General features: G+C 43.0%; 2 protein-coding genes across 8 annotated transcripts in view; both read right to left on the reverse strand.

Annotated features, from left to right (window-relative positions):
• The window catches only part of LOC125467363 (UDP-glucuronosyltransferase 2A1-like), a 38,888-nt gene extending 23,375 nt beyond the window's left edge, over positions 1 to 15,513 (reverse strand). Inside the window, exon 1 of the mRNA XM_059639232.1 lies at positions 15,485 to 15,513. The gene's annotated coding sequence lies outside the window, so the exon portion shown is untranslated. The remainder of the gene's footprint in view (positions 1 to 15,484) is intronic.
• On the reverse strand, positions 1,198 to 15,658 carry LOC125467286 (UDP-glucuronosyltransferase 2A1-like). Of its 7 annotated transcripts, none has more exons than XM_048562933.2 (2): positions 15,567 to 15,658; positions 1,198 to 4,043 (listed from the first exon to the last, which is right to left on the reverse strand). In XM_048562933.2, exon 2 carries the CDS (start codon positions 4,006 to 4,008, stop codon positions 2,395 to 2,397), a length of 1,614 nt encoding a protein of 537 aa, XP_048418890.2. In that variant the 5' UTR covers positions 4,009 to 4,043; positions 15,567 to 15,658; the 3' UTR covers positions 1,198 to 2,394. The 7 variants fall into 7 exon arrangements, with proteins under 7 accessions (XP_048418890.2, XP_048418891.2, XP_048418892.2 ...); XM_048562934.2 differs by lacking the exon at positions 15,567 to 15,658 and adding an exon at positions 15,485 to 15,509; XM_048562935.2 differs by lacking the exon at positions 15,567 to 15,658 and adding an exon at positions 15,485 to 15,505 and having other exon boundaries at positions 1,198 to 4,032.
• Between the last annotated feature and the right edge of the window lie 1,465 nt (positions 15,659 to 17,123).

A 17,123-nucleotide genomic window follows, 5' to 3' on the forward strand; every position in this document is an offset into this window, starting at 1 on the left:
TTTTGCCTCCAATTTGCGTTCTGCCCTCACTTTCACCTGGCCTATCTCTGACTCCTCCATTCCCTTCCACTACATCTCTGTTTCCATTTCTGGGGATAGGCTGGCCACTAATATCTACTACAAACTCACTGACTCCCACAGCTACCTGGGCTATACATCCTCGCACCCCACTTTCTGTAAAGACTCCATCCCATTCTTGCAGTTCCTCCATCTCCATCGTATATGCTCAGAAGATGCTACCTTTGACAAGGGAGTCTCAGAAATGTCCACCTTCTCCTTCAACCAAGGATTCCCCAGCACTGTTGTCGACAGTGCCCTCAACTCTTCTGATTGATCTCCAATACTTCCACCCTCACCCCTTTTCATCCCTCCTGCAACAGCGATAGGTTTCACCTTGTCATTACCTACCACCCTATCGGCATCCACATCCAGAAGAACATCAGATGTCATTCCTGCCACCTCCAGTAAGATGCCACCGCCAGACACGTATTCCCTCTTCTCCCTTGTCCGCCTTCTGCTGGGATCGTTCCCTCTGAGGCACCCGGGCCCACTCTTCCTTCACTCCCCACAGCCCCATGGCACCTTTCACCGCAACTGGCAAAGATGTAACACCTGTCCATTTATTTACCTCCTCTCTCCTCACTATCCAAGGACTCAAACCTACCTTCCAGGTGAAGGAACACTTCGCTTTAGCTGCTCACAATGTGGTCTCTTCTACATTGGGGTAAATGAAACACAGACTGAGTGACGGCCTCTCAGAACATCTACGCTCTGCTCACAAAAACAACCCTGAACTACCTGTTGCCTTCCACTTTAACACACCATTCTGTTCCCTGGCCAACATCCTTGTATCTATCTTTTTGCAGTGTTCCAGTAAAGCTCAATGTAAGCTAAAAGAACAACACCTCATTTTCAACTTGGGGACCTTGCAGCCCTTCGGACTCAATATCGAGTTCAATAATTTTAGGGCCTGAACTCTCCCATGTCCCAGCCCCCTACTTCACACACCAGGCCTTGTTATCACACACCCTGCCATTCCACACTACCTATTGTTAGTCACTAACAGTCCCCATTAACAGCATTCACCTTCCTAGGCAGATCGTTATCAACTCCTTTGTCTAACCAACTGCTCTTTTCACTCTTTGGGCTCTATCCTATCATTTACTGCCTACCCTATTCCCCTCCTTATTTCCTGCATATAAGCCAACATTTTCCCAGCTGCCATCAGTTCTTCAGTCACCAGACCTGAAATGTTAACTTTGATTTTTTCTTCACAGATGCTGCCAGACCTGCTGAGATTCCAGCAACTTCTGTTTTTGTTCCTGATTTATAGTATCCACAGTCCGTTCCGTTTTTATTTATGATCAGTTGAATGTCAGTTCTAAACAGTAATGAAAAACTGATGCTAAGTGCAGAATATTCCTTGTCTTTGCAGCAATAAACTGAAGGACGCATGGTTCTAAGAATTAACATTTTGTTTTGTTTTGCCCAACATTTTTATACATTTCAATGGTTTTTGGCACCTCATGATGTAGCACTACGTAGAGCCCACAGCAGTGTCATTGAAAACAGTTGATAATGCCTGTTGCACATTAAAGTCTTTCAGTAATCAAAATTTAGTTTCAACCTATCAGAATATGACCAACACAACAAAGTAACCAATTTAATCTTCCACAGGATGTGTAACTGACAAGGCCATTAATTGTTGCTCATCCCCAGTTGCCCTTGAACTGAATAGCTTGTTAGACCATTTCAGAACTTAGTTAACAGTCAAATACTTTTCTTCAGTTTTGCGGTCACATGTAGATCAGTCCAGTAGGGTCGGCAGATTTCCTTCCCTACAGGATATGAGATGGGTTTTTGTGCAAATCAAAGACAGTTTCAAGATATTGATATTGGCTTTCAATTTTAAACATTGGAAATTACATCAGGAACTGTTGTTGGATTTGAACATGTCATCAGGACATTAGACTGGTAAGGCTCATATGCCTCTAGTTTAGTAGACCTGTAACATTACAATGATGTCATCATCTCAGATCCCACACATCCCACTGGATATGGTTAATCTTGCAAGCATGTTGACTGCCCGATGAATGAGTGAATGGATTGAATTTAGAAGGAAAGGACTTCTCTACTCAGGTCTTCTCAGGGCACCTCAGCAGTTCCATGTTCTTGTTTAATGTTTTTTTCATTACAAGTTACCTAATTTGAGAACAAATTTTGAATAACACTCATATTATGTTCTTCATGATGTAAACACAGAATTTCTCTGCTACCATCTATTCAAAGGACTGCTGTTTTCAAACATAAGCCAAAAAATGTAAGACTTTGCCAAAAGACAGCCACATGCTGTCTATACAAGAATGTCCCTTACACAATTCAAAAGCATAAATTTCAGTGAGTTTTTTGTTTTCTCTTCCAAGCGATTTTACATAAATTCTTCAATAGTAGGACTGCCACCACTGCAATCATAATGAACAGTGACAGCAGGAAGATCATCACATCTACACTATAGTAAATGTACCAGGGGAGTTGGTAAGACTCCGAGCGTAAATGTGCTGCCCCTTTGTGTCGAGCAACATACTCAATCCAGAAAATAGCTCTCTCCATCGGAGTCTCGGGTTGGTCTCTGTGCAGTGCAGAGAGTTTTTGCATGTTCTCCCGATAAGAGGTGTTATGTATAACCTCATTCAGTGCCTGCAATAGATCTGTTGACCGCATGGTTGCAACATTAATCACTTTTGCTGCACCTCGGATTTCAAGTCGGAGTAAATTATCAAACTGGTCAAAAATCAATGGCATTCCAACTACTGGCACCCCATGATAGATGGCTTCATAAACTCCATTGGTGCCACCGTGAGCAATAAAGGCTCGTGTCTTTGGGTGCCCGAGTAGATCATTCTGAGGGATCCATTTTGCCAGTAGTGTATTATTTCCTATGTTGGGAGGGATATTTCCATCATATCTCCAGATAACTTTCTGAGGTACTTGAGCAAAGGCCTCTGCTATTTGCATTGTAATATGCATTGGCAAAGAGCTAACAATGGTCCCCAGTGACATGACAATAATCCCATGTTCCCCTGAGGACTGGACAAATTCTGCAAACTCTAGAGGTAAAGGCTTGGATGGTTTACACTGGAATCCTCCGATATAAACAATATTTGGCATGGTGGGTCTCGGGAATTCAAATGTAAAATCTATTCTCATCAGCCATACATCTGCCCTTTGAAGAATAGTCTCGATGTGTATGTCTGGGCCCAGATAACGATGGCAGAGTTCATTGTAAATTGGGTGAACAATAAATTCTGTAACCCATAGTTGAACATGACTTATGATGACATTTTGTGTTCTTTGGAGAAAACTCATTTTATCTGTCAATCGTGAGCCAAGGATTGGCACATAGGACAGTGGTGATGGGGCAATTCGAAAATGAGCTTCTCCACTGCTAAGTGAACGAACATTATATACCAAGGGGAGTTTTAAATAATATGCCAGCATTGCACCTGTTGCAAAAACGGGATCAGTGAGTATTAAGTCAAAGTTTGCACTTCCAAGTCGTTTTAACAAAGTTTTGTTTTCAAAAACTGCAGTGTTAAATTCTTTAGCCCAACTATGACACATGTGCAGAAATGCAGACACATCATATTGGAACTTCACAAAAGTCCATAATGTTGATTCATTCTTCATGGCTTCTAGTATATTTTGTACAAATTGTGCTATAAATTCTTCATTTGAACTTTGTTTAAGGAATCCTTGCATTTCAACCACAATGGATTGATATAGATCTGGCCTTTCTTTGATGTACCAAGATGTTGAGAAAAATAGCACACTGATATCATGACCATGAAGTTTCAGCTCTTCGATTAGAATTTTCATATTGACCCAATGACTACCTTCAATCGGAACAACCAAAATATTAGCGCCATCGTTAATTGGACATGATAGGATGATAATGATACTCAGAACGTACGCGACCTGGAACCTATTTTTCCATTCAAGACACTCCATGTTGAGAGCAAATTGCGTCAGATTCTGTTGAAAAGCTCAGAAGAAACACAACATAAATTTAGAAAATATAACATAATATATAGGAGCAGACATAGACTATAATGGCCCATAAACTAGCTCTGTCTCTAAATCAGATGGATGAAATATATTAACTCCATTTTTCCCACTAGTTCCCTTGATTTTTAAGTGCCCAAAAGTCTATTGATTTCAATCCTGACCATTCTTGATGACTGAAAATCATGAAACTGTATGATAGAGAATTCCTAAGATTCATAACCGTGTATGGAAAGCCTTAACTTCATCTGAATAACGGGTGGCTAACCACTTATCTGATGCTATGACCCTGTGTTGCATACCCTCGATAACAGGTTTACATTTCCTTCGGTGGAGAGACCTGAACTAAACATTGAGTGTGATCTGTCCAATGTAATATAATAATGGCAGCATGTCTTCCTTATTCTTGTATTGCAACTTCCTTCCAAAAAAGTATACTATATCATTTGCTCAATTGCTTTTGTGCCTGTAGGTTCTTTTTAATGATTTGTATTCTAAGACCCCGAAGCCCCATGAATTGTATTATTTACAATTTCACCTTCTAAAAAATATTCTGTTCTCCATACTTCTGCACAAAGTGAATTTTTAGTACAATTATGTCTTTACAGTTCATTGGTTTAATGAAATGTGATCTCTGACTGAATGACATCTATAATAACTAAACTTAGGATGCCATAAAGTAGATTGTGATGGACTTGCAGTTGATGAGCAAGGAGCATCCAGTCACAACACAAGATCAGGGAACAGCAAGTTCTCCAATGCATCAAGGACCAACATTTTCCAGCCCATCTCTTCCAAAATGCAAGTTAGTAAGATATATTGTTATAATTATGGCCCCAGCACTAATCACTGTGATACTCCACTAGTTTTAGATTGCCATCTTGAAAATGCTCCCTTCGCTTAACTCTCTATCTTTGATTAGTTTACATACAACAAACATAGAAACATATGAAATAGGGGCAGAAGTAAACTTTTTGTTTCATCAAGCCAACTCCATCATTCAATAAATGATGGCTGATCTGTTAGAGTTTCAAAGTCCCATATTTCCATCTGATAACCCTTGATTCCCCTGCCTAACAGGAATCTATCTAACTCTGACTTTAAAATATTTAATGACAACCCTCTCCACAGATATTTCCAAAGTAGCACAACTTTCTGGGAGAAAAAATCCTTCTTATCTCAATCATGAAAGGCCAGCCTCCAAATATTTTTATATTAGTCAATAAAATCTTTTTTAAAAGTTTGTCAAATTTTACTTCAGCCATCTAACTTCTGAGAAACACAACATTGGTATATGTAATCTTCAATCGCAATTTGACCCCTGGAGTTCTGGTATCATTCTTGGTCAAAGGGCCCATTCAATGGGCTGAAAGGCTTCCATCTGTTCCTAGATCTTATGATCTTATGGCAAATACACATTAATCAAGGCCATTATATCCTTCTGAAGGTGTGGTGCCCAAAACTGAATGCAGAAAGCCAGGTAATTTGTACTGCTACAGGAAAACTTCTCCGTTCTGATCTGGTTCTCCAGATACAAACACCAACATTAATCTTTTTAATTATTTCCTGTTCCGGTTTATGACATCTTAAAGTATTATTTTAATTTTAGTTTGTTTTTAAATTAGAATTTTAAAGATACACCTTCCCCAAATTTTAGGTCATGCAAATCTCTACTGCCTGTTTCTGAACATTTACAAAGTCCTGCTCATCTACCTCTCCTGTGCATACTGTGCTACATTGGTTTTAGTTGAATAGTGTCTCCGTTTTAAAATTCGTATCATTGTTTTTAAATCTCCTCTCTTTCTTTGTGACAACCTCCACCGTCTGACCTTGATTTCTACTAAAGTGACTCAGTGTGAAACTTTGTTTGATCACTCTTGCAATGTGACTTGAGAAGTTTGATTATGCTAAAGATATTATTGTACATAGCTGCTGTTATCAATGTACCCACACTTCTATGTCTCTTTGGATATCAACTTTCTTAAAGTTTTGACCAGTTAGAAAGTTTTTAGAACATAGAACATAGAACATTACAGCACAGTACAGTCCCTTCGACCCTTGATGTTGTGCCGACCTGTCATACTGACCTCAAGCCCATCTAACCTACACTATTCCATGTACATCCATATGCTTGTCCAATGACGACTTAAATGTACCTAAAGTTGACGAATCTACTACCGTTGCAGGCAAAGCAATCCATTCCCTTACTACTCTCTGAGTAAAGAAACTACCTCTGACATCTATCCTATATCTTTCACCCCTCAATTTAAAGCTATGCCCCCTCGTGCTCGCCATCACCATCCTAGGAAGAAGGCTCTCCCTATCCACCCTATCTAACCCTCTGATTATTTTATATGTTTCAATTAAGTCTTGGATCTATTCTTTCCAGATCCAAAGAGGGAGACCTCACATTTGCTTACGATGAGATCTCTTTGCCACAGTTTGGTCATTAATCCATTAACATTTCCCTTCTTAAAATTTCCATCTACTGTTTTACAATGCCACCTATTTTAGTGTCATCAACAAATTGGGGTGTCTGCTACATGCTGAGTACTTACGAAATATGGTGAATCATTGAGATACCAACACAGAAGCCCAAGGTCATTGGGCACATCTGCCAGTTTGAAAATCTGTCTACTTTCACTGTTATAGAGTCATAGAGTCATACACCGCGGACACAGGCTTTTGAGTCCAACTTGCCCATGCTGACCAGCTATCTTAAAACTGATCTAGTCCCATTTGCCAGCATTTGGCTCAGATCCCTCTAAACCCTTCCTATTCATCTACCCATCCAGATGCCTTTTCAATTTTGTAATTGTACCAGCCTCCATCACCTCCTATAACTTATTCCACACATGCACCAACCTCTGCATGAAGAAGTTGCCCCTTACGTCCCTTTTAAATTTTTCCCCTCTCATCCTAAACCTATGCCCTCTAATTTTGGACGCCCGTACCCTGGACAAAAGCCGTTGGCTGTTCACGCTATCCGTTCTCTGTCTCCTGTTACTCAATAAGCCTTTGAAGCAAGACAGTAAACTGCTTTCCATTCGATTAGCTACAAATTGAGCTCACACTTTTTTAAAGTGCCTCAAATAACACATATGTATTCTCCTCGTCTACTGTTTTCATGGCAACTAAAAAAAATGCGAAACAAGAAACCAGCTTGGCGAGCGAACCAACCTCAACTAAAAAATAATTCAATCCTTTCTGAGGAAGGGTCACCGGACCTGAAACATTAACTCTGTCTTTTCCAGATGCCGCCAGATGCTGAGCTTTTCCAGCAACTTTGTTTTTGTTCCTGATTTACAGCATCCAGAGTTCTGTCGGTTTTTACTTAATAATTCAATCATGTTTGCCATTACTAGCTGATCCTTTTGAAATCCTTGCTTATTCTCTTTGATCAACTGGAAGTCAGCAAGATGTCAGAATCTGTCTTCTTTATTATAGATCCTAGTAACTTTCCATTATACTTTCCTAGCATATAACACTGGTATTCCTCTCTCATCTTCCTTAAATGGTCTACAATATTTTTCAACCTAAAGGTACAGTTCCTGGATCTAGAGAATTTTGGGAGGTTATTGTTAGCATGTTTGTACTGTTGTACATAAAGAGTCACTGCTACAAATCTAATCCCAACCTATCTTTCTATTTTACCTGGAAGATTACTTTTAACTTGTCGTTTATGAAATGTCTTTGTCAAGACGTTACAACTTTTCACTTACCAAACAAATCACGAGTGCAGCAAGCCTTGTGTTCCCAGCAACTCTGATATTAACTGAAGTAAGAGTGTTGTATTCTAATCCAACCGTTGAGTTCAAAGTCAAAGTGAATTTTTGATTGTGTAATATTAATCCTTGTACAAACTACCTTATCTACTTTGAAATGATTTTACTATCACCATTGGTAACAAAAAATTCAAAAGGATTATTTTCTTTAAGTCATCACTGCCTTTAGAATTAAACCATAGTTTCCGAATTCCTCTGTGGCTTATTTTCATGAAAGTACCAATACAGCTTAATACAAGAACAAACTTTTTAAATACTGAAAACAAAAAATACTGGGAATCACAGTGGGTCAGGCAGCATCCATGGAGAGAGAGCAAGCTAACGTTTTGAGTCTAAATGACTCTTCATCAGAGTTGACATGAAATGTAGAGGGGGCAGCATTTATGTAATAATATTTGGGTGGAGTGCTTGGGAAGAAAGGGTGTTGAAAGTGCAGATTAATTGATTGGATTGTGAGAATGGCAGAACAATTGTGTGTACAAGTGCCAAACTGGAAAGTACAGATAGTCCAAGGGCAGTGGGCAGAGGGGAGAGAGGACTGGGTGGCCAAGTGTGCAAAAAGTAAAGCTAAAAGGGAAGAAATGGGAGCAACTTCACAATCTGAAGGTGTTGAACTCAATATTAAGTCCAGAAGGTTGTAAAGTGTCTAGTCTGAAAATGAAACGTTGTTCCTCCAGTTTGTGCTGTGATTTGCCGGAGTATTGCAGAATGTCAATGATGGACAAGTGAATGTGTGAGTAGGATGCTGTGTTAAAATGACCGGCGACACGAATGTCGGGGTCATGTTTGTGCACAGACTGGAGGTGTTCTGCAAAGTGGTCACCTAGTCAGCATTAGGTTTCTCCAATGTAAAGTAGGCCACAGTAGGTGCAGCAAATGCAAGACAACAGATTGGAGGAGGTACCGGTAAAATGTTGCTCCACCTAGAAAGACTGTTTAGACTCTTGGATGGTGAGCAGGGAAGAGGTGAAAGGGCAAGCTCTGCACCTTCTGCAGTTACACAGGAAGGTGTCATGGGAAAGGGACATGGTGTTGGTAATCATCAAGGAATGAACTAGGGTGTTCCAGAGGGAAACGTCCCTGCAAAATGCAGACAGAGGAGTGAGAAGAAGATGTGACTGGTGGTGGCGTTCTGCTGGACTTGCCTGAAATGGTAAGAATGATACTTTGAATACGGAGGCTGGTGGGATGAATAGTGAGGACAAGGGGAACCTGATCACGCTGTTGTGAGTGATGGGAAGGGACAGTGGCAGAAGCATATGTGATAGGTTTGATGTAGTTGAGGGGCCTGTCAACCACAGTGGTTTTGGAAGAAGGAAACCATGTCAGCAGTGCTGTTTTGGAAGGTGGCATCATCTAAATAGATATGTCTGGGGTGAAAAATCTGGGAGAATAGGATGGAATCCTTACAGAATGTGGTGTGTGAAGAGCTGTAATGAAAGTATTTATGGGAGTCAGTTTCTTTGTAGTGAATGGCAGTGGACAGTTTATTCCCCAAAATGGAGACAGAGAGGTCAAGGAAAGGAAGGGAAGTGTTGGAGATGGACCATGTGTAATTTATAGAGGGGTAGAAATTGGAGGCAATAATTAACAAATCTTTCGAGCGAGAGTGGAAACATAAAGTGGCACCAAAGCAGTCATTGATGTACCAAGAAAAGAGTGTGGGAAGGGATCACTGTGGGACTGCATTAAGGATTGTTCCACATGCCCCATAAGAGGCAGGAATAACTGGGAACCATGCAGGTGCCCATAACCACTCCTTTGACTTGGCAGGAGTGAGATGAATTAAAGGAGAAACTTTTCAGTGAGAGAACTAGTTCAGCCAGGTGGAGGAGAGTGGTGATAGATGGGGAGTGTTCAGCTCTCTGATCAAGCGGAAGAAGCCAAGCACTCTCAGAGCATCCTGGTGGGGAATGGGGGTATAAAAGGATTGGACATCCATGGTGAACAGGAGGCAGGTAGGGCCAGGGAACTGGAAATTGTCAATATGGTGGAAAGTATCAGAGGAATCGCAATGTATTTGGGCAGGGTCCAGACAAGTACAGAGAGGATGAAGTCAAGGTGCGAGGAAATGAGCTTGGTGGGACAGGAATGAGCTGACATGATGGACCGACTGGGAAATCCAGTTTATGAATTTTGGGAAAGAGGCAGAAGTGGGCCATCTGGGGTTGGGAGACTATGAGGTTGGAGTCAGTGGGGTAAGATCTCTGGAGGTAATGAGGTCATTGACAGTCCACGCAACAATATCTTGATGTTCAGATGTAGGCTATAGCCCAAGGGACGGTAGGAAGAAGTGTCTGAGAGTTGGCTTTGAGCATCTGTAAGGTAAAGATCAGAGTACAATAGTGCCACTCTTTCTCAGCAGTATAGATGACAAAGTTATTATTGGACCCGAAAGCACAAAATGTGGCAATTTCAATCCTATGAAGTTGATCATCCCTTTCTTACTTGTCAATTCCACCCAAATAACTTCGCTGGAATTATTCCCAGGCATATCCTCCCTAAGTATAATGGTAATGTTATTCCTAATTCAAAATCACCATTCTCTCTCCTCTCTTGACTCTTTTCTATCCTTCCTATATCACCGAAACCTTGGAGCATTAAGGTTGGTCTTGTCCATCTCTGAGCCATGTTACTGCAATAGCTGTGATATCCCAGTCCCATGTTCCCAACTGTGCCCTGAGTTTATCTGCCTTTTCTGTCCAGCCTCTTGCATTAAAATAAATGCAGTTTTTCAGTCCTACCTCATTCTCTGCTTTGTTCCAGCCTGCCCTGACTATTTGACTTGCTCCTTTCTCAACTGTACCAGTCTTAGCCTAATCTCTTTTCTCACTATCTCCTCTGGTAACCAACTCCCCTGTTACTAGTTTAAATCCTCCTGAGCAACGCTAGCAAGTCTCCCCACCAGTATATTAGTCGCCTCCAAAACAGGTGTAACCCATCCTTCTTATACAGGTCACTTCTACCCCAGAAGAAATTCCATTGATGCAAAAATATGAATTCTTCTCCCCTGCACCAGCTCCTCAGCCTTGCATTCATCTGCTCTTGTCCTCCTATTCCAACCCTCACTTGCTCGTGTCACCATAGGTAATCCAGGTATTATTAATCTCAAGGACCCACATTTTAAATTCCTGCCCAACTTTCCTATATTCTCTCCTCAGAATATCACCTTTTTCTCTTCCTATGTCATTGGTTCCAATGTGTACAATAACCTCCTGCTGGTCCCAATCTCCTTTGCCAATATTTTGCACCCTCTCTGAAATATCCTTGTTCCTAGCTAGAGGGAGGCAGTACAGCATTCTAATGTCTTGCTGTCAACCACAGAAAGATCTATCTGTGCCTCTGACTGGAGAGTGCCTTGTCATAAACAATAACATTTGGTGTGTGGATCCCCAATAGTGTTATGATTTAGGGCAGGGACCAGGGATAGATTACATTAATATGGGATCAAATTAAAGGTAAAATATTCTAGTTCAGGCTAAGGTCAGGAGCTGAATTGACATTGTTCTGATCCCTTTTTGAATTAGGGTTTCATCAGCTTCCTTGTTGGGATTAAGGTTTGGTTTTAGAACATTACAGCACAGTACAGGATCTTCGGCCCTCGATGTTGTGCCGACCTGTCATACCGATCTTAAACCCATCTAACCTACACAATTCCATGTACGTCCATATGCTTGTCCAATGACGACTTAAATGTACCTAAAGTTGGCGAATCTACTACCATTGTAGGCAAAGCATTCCATTCCCTTGCTACTCTCTGAGTAAAGAAACTACCTCTGACATCTGTCCTATATCTTTCACTCCTCAATTTAAAGCTGTGCCCCCTCGTGCTCGCCGTCACCATCCTAGGAAAAAGGCTTTCCCTATCGACCCTATCTAACCCTCTGATTATTTTATATGTTTCAATTAAGTCACCTCTCAACCTTCTTCTCTCTAATGAAAACAGCCTCAAGTCCCTCAGCCTTTCCTCGTAAGCCCTTGCCTCCATACCAGGCAACATCCTAGTAAATCTCCTCTGCACCCTTTCCAAAGCTTCCACATCCTTCTTATAATGCGGTGACCAGAACTGTACACAATACTCCAAGTGCGGCCGCACCAGAGTTTCGTACAGCTGCAGCATAACCTCTTGGTTCCGGAACTCGACCCTCTATTAATAAAAGCTAAAACACTGTATGCCTTCTTAACAGCCCTGTCAACCTGGGTGGCAACTTTCAAGGATCTGTGTACATGGACACCGAGATCTCTCTGCTCATCTCCACTACTAAGAATCTTACCATTAGCCCAGTACTTTGCATTCTGGTTACTCCTACCAAAGTTCATCACCTCATACTTGTCTGCATTAAACTCCATTTGCCACCTCTCAGCCCAGCTCTGCAGCTTATCTATGTCTCTCTGCAACCTACAGCATCCTATGTCACTATCCACAACTCCACCAACCTTAGTGTCGTCTGCAAATTTACTAACCCATCCTTCTACGCCCTCATCCAGGTCATTTATAAAAATGACAAACAGCAGTGGGCCCAACACCGACCCTTGTGGTACACCACTAATAACTGGTCTCCAGGATGAACATTTCCCATCAGCTACCACCCTCTGTCTTCTTTCAGCAAGCCAATTTCCGATCCAAACTGCTATATCTCCACAAATTCAATTCCTCCGCATTTTGTACAATAGCCTACTGTGGGGAAACTTATCGAACGCCTTGCTGAAATCCATATACACCACATCAACCGGTTTACTCTCAATCTACCTGTTTGGTCACCTTCTCAAAGAACTCAATAAGGTTTGTGAGGCACGACCTTCCCTTCACAAAACCGTGCTGACTATCCCTAATCAATTTATTCTTTTCTAGATGATTATAAATCCTATCCCTTATAACCTCTTCCAACACTTTACCAACAACTGAGGTAAGGCTCACTGGTCTATAATTACCAGGGTTGTCTCTACTCCTCTTCTTGAACAGGGGAACCACATTTGCTATTCTCCAGTCATCTGGCACTATTCCTGTAGACAATGACGAGTTAAAGATCAATGCCAAAGGCTCAGCAATCTCCTCCCTGGCTTCCCAGAGGATCCGAGGATAAATCCCATCCGGCCCAGGGGACTTATCTATCTTCACCTTCTGAAGGATTTCTAATACCTCTTCCGTATGAACCTCAATCCCAGCTAGTCTAGTAGCCTGTATCTCAGTATTCTCCTTGACAACATAGTCGTTTTCTAGACTGAATACTGTTGAAAAATATTCATTTAGCGCTTCCCCTATCTCATCTGACTCCACACACAACTTACCACTACTATCCTTGATTGGGCCTAATCTTACTTTCGTCATTCTTTTATTCCTTAAATACCTATAGAAAGCCTTAGGGTTTACCCTGATCCTATCCGCCAACAACTTCTCATGTCTCCTCCTGGCTCTTCTGAGCTCTCTCTTTAGGTCTTTCCTGGCTACCTCGTGGCCCTCAAGTGCCCTAACTGAGCCTTCACATCACATCCTAACATAAGCCTTCTTCTTCCTCTTGACCAGAGATTCCACCTACTTCGTAAACCACGGTTCCCGCACTCTACAGCTTCCTCCCTGCCTAACAGGTACATATTTATCTAGGGCACACAGGAGCTTTTCCTTGAATAAGCTCCACATTTCTAATGTGCCCATCCCCTGCAGTTTCCTTCCCCATTCTATGCTCCCTAAATCTTGCCTAATCTCATCGTAATTGCCTTTCCCCCAGCTATAACTCTTGCCCAGTAGTATACACCTATCCCTTTCCATCACTAAAGTAAACAAAACAGAATTGTGATCGCTATCATCAAAGTGCTCACCTACTTCCAAATCTAACACCTGGCCGGGCTCATTACCCAGTACCAAATCTAATGTGGCTTCGCCCCTTGTTGGCCTGTCTACATATTGTGTCAGGAAGCCCTCCTGCACACACTGGACAAAAACTGACCCATCTATAGTACTCAAACTATAGTGTTCCCAGTCAATATCTGGAAAATTGAAGTCCCCCATGACAACTACCCTGTCTCCCTCACTCCTATCGAGTATCATCTTTGCTATCCTTTCCTCTACATCTCTGGATCCATTCAGAGGCCTATAGAAAACTCCCAACAGGGTGACCTCTCCTTTCCTGTTTCTAACCTCAGCCCATACTACCTCAGTTGACGAGTTTGCAAACATCCTTTCTGCAACTGTAATGCTGTCCTTGACCAACAATGCCACTCTGCCCCTTTTACCATCTTCTCTGTTCTTACTGAAATATCTAAATCCCGGAACCTGCAATGACCATTCCTGTCCCTGCTCTATCCATGTCTCCGAAATGGCCACAACATCGAAATCCCAGGTACTAACCCATGCTGCAAGTTCACCCACCTTATTCCGGACGCTCCTGGCATTGAAGTAGACACACTTCAATCCAACTTCTTGCTTGCCGGTGCCATCTTGCTTCCCTGAAACTTTATTTCGGACCACCCTACTCTCAACCTTTTCTATAGTCGAATTTTGGTGCCCATCCCCCTGCTGAATTAGTGTAAAGCCACCCAAATAGCCTCAGCAAATTTCCCCCCCAGGATATCGGTACCTCTCTGGTTCAGGTGAAGACCATCTTGCTTGTAGAGGCCCCACCTACCCCAGAAAGAGCCCCAATTATCCAAGAATCCAAAACTCTCCCTCCTGCACTATCCCTGTAGCCATGTGTTCAACTCCTCTCTCTCCCTATTCCTCGCCTCACTAGCACATGGCACGGGCAACAAACCAGAGACAACAACTCTGTTCGTCCAAGCTCTCAGCTTCCATCCTAGCTCCCTGAATTTCTGCCTTAAATCCCCATCTCTCTTCCTACCTATGTTGTTGGTGCCAATGTGGACCACGATTTGGGGCTGCTCCCCCTCCCCCTTGAGGATCCCAAAAACACGATCAGAGACACCATGCACCCTGGCACCTGGGAGGCAACACACCAACCGTGAGCCTCTCTCGTCCCCACAGAACCTCCTATCTGTCCCCCTAACTGTGGAGTCCCCAATGACTAATGCGCTGCTCCTCTTCCCCCTTCCGTTCTGAGCAGCAGGGACAGACTCTGTGCCAGAGACCTGTGCCCCTCTGCTTTCCCCTGTTAAGTCGTTCCCCCCCCCCAACAGTATCCAAAATGGTATACTTACTGTTGAAGGGGATCGCCACAGGGGATCCCTGCACTGCCTGCCGGTTCCCTTTCCGTCCCCTGACCGTAACCCATCTGCCTTTTTCCTGTACTTGAGGAGTGACTACCTCCCTGTAACTCCTCTCAATAACCCCCTCTGCCTCCCGAATGATCCGAAGCTCATCCAGCTCCAGCTCCAGTTCCCTAACGTGGTTTTCAAGGAGCTGGAGTTGGGTGCACTTCCCGCAGATGTAGTCAGCAGGGACACTAGTGGTGACCCTTACCTCCCACATTCTGCAGGAGGAACATTCAACTGCCCTGACCTCCGTTCCCATTATTCTAAATTCCCAAAGACTTAAAAAAAAGAATAAAAAATAAACTTGTTACCTTACTAATCAGGCACACAGAACCTTTTTTTTGGTTAGCGGAGGAGGATGGGTGGGAGACACTACCCGGGTAGTGTTTCGGGTACCGCAACCACACAAATATATTACCTCACTCACTCACCAGTCCCGTGTCGGCTCCTGCTCAGTGACCCTCCGCCTATTCACGAGGTAAGCTTTTTAACGATTCAAAAACAGTGACTCACCAGCTTCCCAACACGGCCCTGCTCCAAGCTCCCGCTCGCGCTGCTGCTGCAACCAGCATTATCAAGATATTATAGGGTGTCAGTGGAAATAAAACTGAATATCTTTGATGTTGAGCCAGAGGCAGTTGGTACTGTTGTGGGTGGCCCTTGTTCAGTTGGTTAATTTATTTAAAATTGATCTTACAGAACTACAGGAAGTTGTTTTTATTGAGTGACGTTAAAAATTCAGGTCAGGATTCTTTGGTTGAAGCCAGGAGCTTTGTTTTCTGCAGAAAGTGTTATGGACCAGGCCAAGTCTTTAAAATATATAATGAAGATAGCCTAGACCCTAACTTTTTTTTCTATTTTAAAGGAAAGTGCAAGGTGTTGCATTCCAGATGCAATTTGATTAGTCAAACTACCAGCCTTGGAGCAAAGCACACTTTATTCATGCACTATATTTAAAACAGAGACTGGCTTGACAAAACTGACACTGAGATACAGACTCTCCTCCAGAAGAAACGCTCTGCCCATCAGACCTTGCTCTCCAGATTTGACGACAAAACAGCTAAAGCAGAATACAGAGCTGCATTCAGTACCCTGCAACCCAACTCAGAACGATGCAAAATGACTGGTGGTCAAAACAGGCAGAACAAACACAGCAGTATGCAGACACTGGCAACACCAGAGCTTTTTATGAGTCTCTGCACATGATGTATGGACCGACCCGCCACCTTCAGGCCCCTTTGCGCTCTGCTGACGGTGCCAGTTTGCTTACTGACAAAGAAGCAATCATGGAGCGATGGACAGAACACTACGAGAACCGCTTCGCGGACAATCGCCAAGTACAAACAGCGTCCATCGAGAGAATCCCGCAGCAGGACATCAGATCCGAACTCAACCGTCCACCAACGCTGGATGAGGTTCAATCCGCCATCTCTAAGCTGAAACTCCACAAAACCCCCCGGTATCGACGGAATCCCTGCAGAAGTATACAAATTAGGAGGAGCTTTGCTACTGAACGAACTCACCAACCTATTTGCACTCTGTTGGGAACAGGGTGAGGTGCCAGCTGATCTACGTGACTCTGTGATAGTCTCCCTGTATAAGAACAAGGGTGAGAAATCGGACTGTTCGAACTACAGAGGTGTCACTCTGCTGTCTACGGCCGGGAAGATTCTCTCCAGAATCCTCTTGGACAGACTGATTCCCGTTATTGTGGAGGATAACCTGACAGAAAGTCAATATGGTTTTAGAGCGAACAGAGGCACATCCGACATGATCTTCGCACTACGCCAACTTCAGGAGAAGTGCCGTGAGCAGAACATTGGTCCGTACGCGGCATTCATTGTCCTCACCAAAGCCTTCGATACTGTCAGCCACGACGGTCTATGGAAAATCCTGGGGAATCTCGGATGCCCTCCTAAGTTCTTAACCATCCTACAGCAACTTCATGAAGGTCAGAGCGGCAAGGTGAAATACAACGGTGACCTATCACACCCGTTGCCCATCAGCAACGGCGTGAAGCAGGGCTGCATCTTGGCACCAATGCTCTTCACCATCTTCTTCAACATGATG

Source organism: Stegostoma tigrinum, chromosome 33 (genome assembly GCF_030684315.1).
Source record: "Stegostoma tigrinum isolate sSteTig4 chromosome 33, sSteTig4.hap1, whole genome shotgun sequence".
NCBI lineage: Eukaryota > Metazoa > Chordata > Chondrichthyes > Orectolobiformes > Stegostomatidae > Stegostoma > Stegostoma tigrinum.

Bases quoted from the DNA above. Each gene is read 5' to 3' on its own strand.
- LOC125467286 (XM_048562933.2), bottom strand. From the start codon at position 4,008: ATGGAGTGTCTTGAATGGAAAAATAGGTTCCAGGTCGCGTACGTTCTG.